At 36.7% G+C, this 6,293-nt stretch overlaps 1 protein-coding gene across 3 annotated transcripts in view; it reads right to left on the bottom strand.

Moving 5' to 3' along the window:
• Window positions 1–330: 330 nt before the first annotated feature.
• glrbb (glycine receptor, beta b) overlaps window positions 331–6,293 on the bottom strand; it is a 47,974-nt gene continuing 42,011 nt past the window's right edge. For 2 of the 3 annotated variants that reach the window (XM_036569258.1, XM_036569257.1), the window contains one exon: window positions 331–1,254. In XM_036569258.1, coding sequence (XP_036425151.1) covers window positions 958–1,254 — 297 coding nt within the window. In that variant the 3' untranslated portion in view covers window positions 331–957. The remainder of the gene's footprint in view (window positions 1,255–6,293) is intronic. The other variant, XM_036569256.1, reaches the window with a different exon arrangement.

Below are 6,293 nucleotides of genomic sequence, written 5' to 3'. Positions count from 1 at the left end.
AGGCAGTTTTGGTGTCTACCAGGTCTTCCAGGTGGTTGTTAAGAGTCACGTTTTCTCTGTAACCTTTAATCATCAAAAATACATTTTTTGCACTCCAATTTTTAAAATTTTTCCTTTTACTTTCTCCTTCCTTATGCAAGTGGATTATCTTATATCTACAAATATCTAAAATTATCTCACAGACATATCTCCTGAAACATAAAACTTGTGCTAAATGGCTGTTTGGACTGAAAATTAAATCAATGAAGGGTGGCTTCTGACTTGCAGTTCTGTATGTGCACCTAATGGCTTTTACATGAAAGGACAGAAAAGAGAGGCGAGGCGACAAGCTATATATGGCCATCTGAGCCACTTGACCTTTAAATTTTATTGGTTGATAAATTTTCACAAGCACAGGATTGTATTATCAGGTTTTACACATGTAAATGCCTGTAAGTGGAAGATCATCAAAAGATACAGTTCATATGGCAGTGTTTATTTGTACAACACCAACAAGCGTGTCACCACCACCATCATCATTGCATTTACCATCATCATAATCATCATCATCGTCTCAACAGCTGATCTGGAGGTCAAAAAATAAACATTAGAAGCCTTTAAATATAATATATTATTATTAATATTTATATAATGCATTTTCCACATGCAAGATAATAATTGCTAAGTTTGTGCAGACATTAAACAGATTGATAGAGAAATAAATAAACTGACCAATTTTAGTGAGAAATGGACTTTCTAAGCCAAATCAAGACATAAACATGGTCTTCGCTATTTACATCAAAATAACAATAACAAATGTTGCTATTGTACACTGTGATCATTCATTCTTTAGCACTCTCGCTCTAAATCTCTGTACAGAATTGATAATAGAACTGATCTCTTTGATGCCTGAGGTCTGGAATGGAGGGATACAGACGAGACGAGCGCGGGAGGGATGGGGTGAAAGGGATGGGACGATCACAAGTACACAGACCAATAGATGATGTTGAAGAAGAGGAAGGAGAAAGGGAAGAGGGCACGCGAGTACAGGTCGATGCGTTTGGCAGCCGACGGGATGACAGGTTTGGGGGGTGGGGGCTTCTTGTTGTTTTTGGCCTGCGATTTGCCCACAGCGTTCCCCACTTCGATTGGCTTTCCGTAGCAGTCAAAGTTCGAAAGCTCAAAGTCCCGCGGCAGGGAGCCCACGATGCTGAAATCGTTGGAGCGCAAATCCGACTTGGAGGTACACACCTTCTTACACCTGTTCTCTGTCACCTGAGAGAGAGAGAGAGAGAGAGAGAGAGAGAGATTTTGAAAAAAAAAAGTGCATCAAGAAATACCCTCAGACCCTCAGGTCTTCTAATGATGTCTGTAATTTTTATTTAATTTCTATTAAATAATAATGACCATGGTTGTATTTAAACTGTAGTAAAACTCTTATTTCATTGTTCATTTTTGATTGTAAACTAAAAGGCTTACATTTTTGAAATGGCAAATAGAAATTAGCCAATCAGGATTGTTTTCTCTGTGGTATCTAGACAGATACAGCCAAGTTGCTCTCCCATTGGTTAGGACTTTAGGAGCTGGACTGAAGGCCTTACATGTTAGATTAACTACCAGCATTATAACAAAGTGACAGAGTAATCAATCACACTTTAATGTACAATGTGCACTTTTATGAGAATAAACATCATTCTAGTCCTCCTGGAAGTTCTAGATACGCCACTGACTGTATTAGTTGTAGACTAAGCAGGTTGGGTTAGTCGTTAGGAATGGAAAACAGCAGCGGCAGCTCTGTGCCAGGACTCTTGTATATATGTTGAAGTCTGTTAGGAGCTTCAAATTCCCTTGAATAATCCAACACAACCAGCTTAGCTTTAACATACTATGCAGGTACGCAGACTTGGATTTTTCAGTACAGAATATAAATGTATGTAATTATGTAAATTTACATAATATAGCGAAATAGCAACAATAGCTTAATATTTTTAGGGTATAATTCTGTTAATTGATGTACTTCAGTGTTTGTAAATAGGACTAATAAGCAGTTGACAGTAGGCAGACACGAAGTTGGCCTGGTGGTTGAGCTGGTATTTGACACTGAATTTGTTCCTGCATGCAATCCATTCTGCAATGTGTATAAAAGTATTTTTACTTACAAAATCAACAAAATATATAATTTGATCATGGATGCTTAAACTCTAACAGCAGACGTGTGTTTATTTTTACCAGTAAAAACAATATATGACATTAAAATAGATGCAAAAAAAATACAGCAAAAAATTTGCAGGAATGTCTTGCTTTCAAAAAAGTGGTTAGAAGAACACAGGTTTGGTTCCAGATTTCTCCTGGATGCCTCCGAACCTCACATGGATTTGTACAATTCCATCACCAGCTTTCTTAAATTAATATATAGTATTGATTATATACATCAAGTATTGGACAATAAATACAAATTATACTGGGCTTCCTCGATGAGAGGGCAGGTTAAACGAACTCGCTGACTTACATAAAATCACTACTTACTGTAAAAATGTTATTTGCATTTATGCTAATTTTAGTGTTTTTCTGAGCAAATAAATGCTTACTGTGTTTAACTTCCTCACGTCCCGACAGAGTGGAGATGACTTGTTTTAAACACAGACTATACAGCTGTAAGCCTCGCTGCACATTCTATAATACAGCATGTACATTACTGTATATTACTGTATATTATTTAGAAAGGAAATACATGCTTGGCATACAGAATATGGAATCATGTCTGTTCTATTTACGCCATTTCAAACTGCGCCGTTCTGCTGCGCTGCATTGCTTAAACACAGACTGCCTCGAGGCGCCGCGAGAATTACTGTGGACAAAGAATAAAGCTCTGGGGAGAAAAAAAAAGGTCACTGCTAGAGATGATTTAACCCTTAAAGTCACAGCTATCGCTGGTGGTCACAAAAGCATGGTGTAATTCGATATGAATTATTTCTGACTCATCGCTCACTAAAACAAGTGAAGAAACTGAGTGGAAAGTGCAGATTCTAAACTTCCAATCCAGCTAAGATTAGTGTTTGAAAGTTGAGGAAATATTTTATTATGGTTTGAATTTGATTAAAAAATTTTTGATAAGGAAACAAATGAAATTCGGAGTACAGGACTCCAACCTGTAGATGCAGGTTAAACATAATTCATTACAGAAATAATGATATAATTTGCTTTTAAACAGTACAAAAAAAACAACAGTAATTACTTTGGACTTCTAAGGGTTAATCTAGGTGGATGTGCTGGTTAGTAAACAGCCAATTTTGTTCATTTTCTGGAAACAGCTGCAGATGCCTTTCCCTCCTGTGCCGTATATTTATCTAGAGTAGAGGGTTTGAGCTGGATTTTGAGCCATGTTGGAAACGCAGTGCGTCTTGGAGCCTCCCTCTGGGGTTAATTTAAGGCTTATAATAGAGTCGTATAGAGCGCATTACTCAGCTCATTTCTCCTGTCTGTCATTCTGCTCCTGCTACCCTCCGCCACTGTGGCTGCATTTCTCCAGACATAACACACTAACACGCTGCATCTTTAGCACAATAACCCTGTCTGAGGTGATGATGTACACTGTACACTTGGAGAGCAGTGAGGAACACAGTGTTGTTTTGGGCTTTTTAAATAGACATAAATCTTTTTCACATTAGAGGTACTGAAATGTATGCAACTAATCGTTATTAATGCAGTTAATTATTATTACTTGTCATATCCATCAGGTAAGTAAATAAAAAAAATGTCTTTTTTTAATTCAAATTCTTGCTTTGGTTCCTAAGACATCTTAAATATGTGTTGATGTAACTGACTGACATATCTAAGTTATGTAAATTCACTGTTGGTTCGCCTATATATCATTGTTATCTAACATACATATCACTGTTACCTAGCCAATACATCTTTTTTAGCTAGCCCACACTGCCTTAAGCTAAGCTACATATCAGCATTAGCTACTACCATTGGCTAGCCAACCCATCACTTTTAACAAGGCTACATTCGCTAAGCTACACATCAGCATTGGCTACCACTATTGGCTAGCCAACACATCACTTTTAACTAGCCTATATTTGCCAAGCTACACATCAGCATTAGCTATCAGCATTAGCTAGCCAACACATCACCTTCAGTTAGCCTATATATCACTGTTAGCTAAGCCACACATCAGCGTTAGCTAGCCTACATATCAGACAATGTGTCAGGTAAGCTACACATTAGCATTATCTAGTGTACATATCAGCATTAGCAAGCCTACAATCTTGGCCTACAAAGCCTACAAAGAACTGCTAACCTACAATCACTGGGCCTCATTAACCAGTATCTTCCTAAGTTTGTTCTTAAATGTTCTTGAGTAAAGTCCTAAGAAAAAGTCTAGATCAGATTCATGACATGTTCTTAAACCACAGAACTGTTCACACATTTGTGCAGATTCTGTACTTGCCTAAGAACAAATCCCAAATAAGAAAACAGAGGTAAATGTGAGAAAAACTGCATAAGTGTACAGAATACTAAACATCTTCTGACCCACCATTGCTCTCCACACAGCAGTTGTGAATCCAAACATTTATGGATCACTTTAATCATGATAGATGATGCCTTGTTAAGGTAAGAATAGCACATCTATGATGTGTTTAATCTTCACTTTTAGGGCCAGCTGCAGAGAAATCTCTGTCCAGTTTGTTTATCTGTTACTGTTGAATATCCATGCAGGACATTCAGCATCAGCTGAACTGTGATTCATCAAACACATAACAGGATGACAGAACACCGTCTTTAACTCTAAAAATATTCACGCTCTTTACCGGGTCTGTCATATTCTCCCCGTATCCTTCAGTCTGCACTGATTGTCAGGAATCATGAGCTTTGTTTAAACGTGTCTTAAAATAGGCAGCTGAAGTGGATGATACACTATTACAGTATAACTCTGCCATCCGGAACAGCCTGTGTGACACGTGAATGTTGTATAAAAGTTTCAGGCAAATGAGATTACTAAAAAAACTGCAAATAAGAGCGAAGTGAATGTGAGCAGACTAGACTTGGTGATATATAAAATATGGACAAAAAGATGGCTGCTACTACAGTTTGTAGCTTTGCAGGACACTTTTGTCCATGTTTATAGACAACAGTGTGTCACACAGTGTCAGAAACCACATAATCAAATGGACGTAATTCAGGTGATGAAGCAATGTAACCACACAACGACGATTACTGACAAGAACCCAGTGACGATGCTTCCGAGGCAATATTCACTGTTTTGAAAGAGAACTGATAGAAAACTAATAAGAGAGAGGACTAAATTAATTTTGAAAAGCTTGCCAAATAATATTAGGTAATATGTACATGTAATTTTTTGCACTTCATTTTAATAAGCTATAAGGCTGCAGTAGAGCAGATCCCCCACTGCAGGTTTCCCGGAGTGTGACACACCATATGAGAAAAATTAAAAGCTAAATTTAAGAGCACCTCTGCTATAAAAACAGAAAAGACACTTTTTTTTAACATGGACATGATTTTGGACCTCATGTTTAGCAGTCTTAAGTTTCTACACAAAGCGGGGTTCTACACATAAATGTATTGGTCATTTGAAGAAAAGGCCTTGAACCCCCACCAGCAGTAGCTCACGAATGCACATTTGCAGTCATTTCAAAACAAGACGTGGAATAATTTATTACCAAAAGATGTAAATTTGTCAAGTCTGTATTACATTGTTTAATATGCAATTTTCATGAAATCTGTTAATGCTAAACAGCATTTAAGCTAAAGATAGCATAGAAGCTGCAGCAGACCATGTGTGTCTAATAATCAATATTTTATATTTCAACTTTTTAGCAAGAAATAATTGTGCTAATTATTTTTAAATATTGCCCAGCGCTAATACCTAAGCTATCATTACTTGTTAGTAGTTAGTAGGGATACCCTGAAATTTTGGCTACACTTCAGCTAAAAGAGAAAAAGAAAAATAAAAAATAAAAAATAAAAAAAAAGATCTATGAAGTGTCAAAATCTAATACCAAATAGTCTGAATGGTAATGAAAATGAGTGTTTCAAATAGTGATTAAAATGGTTTAAAAATGCTGATTTTTTCTTGGCTCTACTGCACTGTAGAACTCAATCAGTGTGATCAGACCAGCAGTGCAACACAAATACAGCCTTTTAGCATCAACTGATTTAATGAAATTCCATGGAATCACATAAACAATACTGAACATCTTTTGGTAATAAATTTTTGTACTTTCACTTTTGAAAGTTGTTACTACTTGTTAGCTACATTAACCTCGTTGCTCCAGTGAAGCAAAGAAACA

The sequence above is a fragment of the Colossoma macropomum genome, unplaced genomic scaffold (genome assembly GCF_904425465.1).
Source record: "Colossoma macropomum unplaced genomic scaffold, Colossoma_macropomum, whole genome shotgun sequence".
In the NCBI taxonomy this organism is placed as follows: Eukaryota; Metazoa; Chordata; class Actinopteri; order Characiformes; family Serrasalmidae; genus Colossoma; species Colossoma macropomum.
Note: the sequence above shows the minus strand (reverse complement) of the source record. Positions and strands in the feature narration are given on the sequence as shown.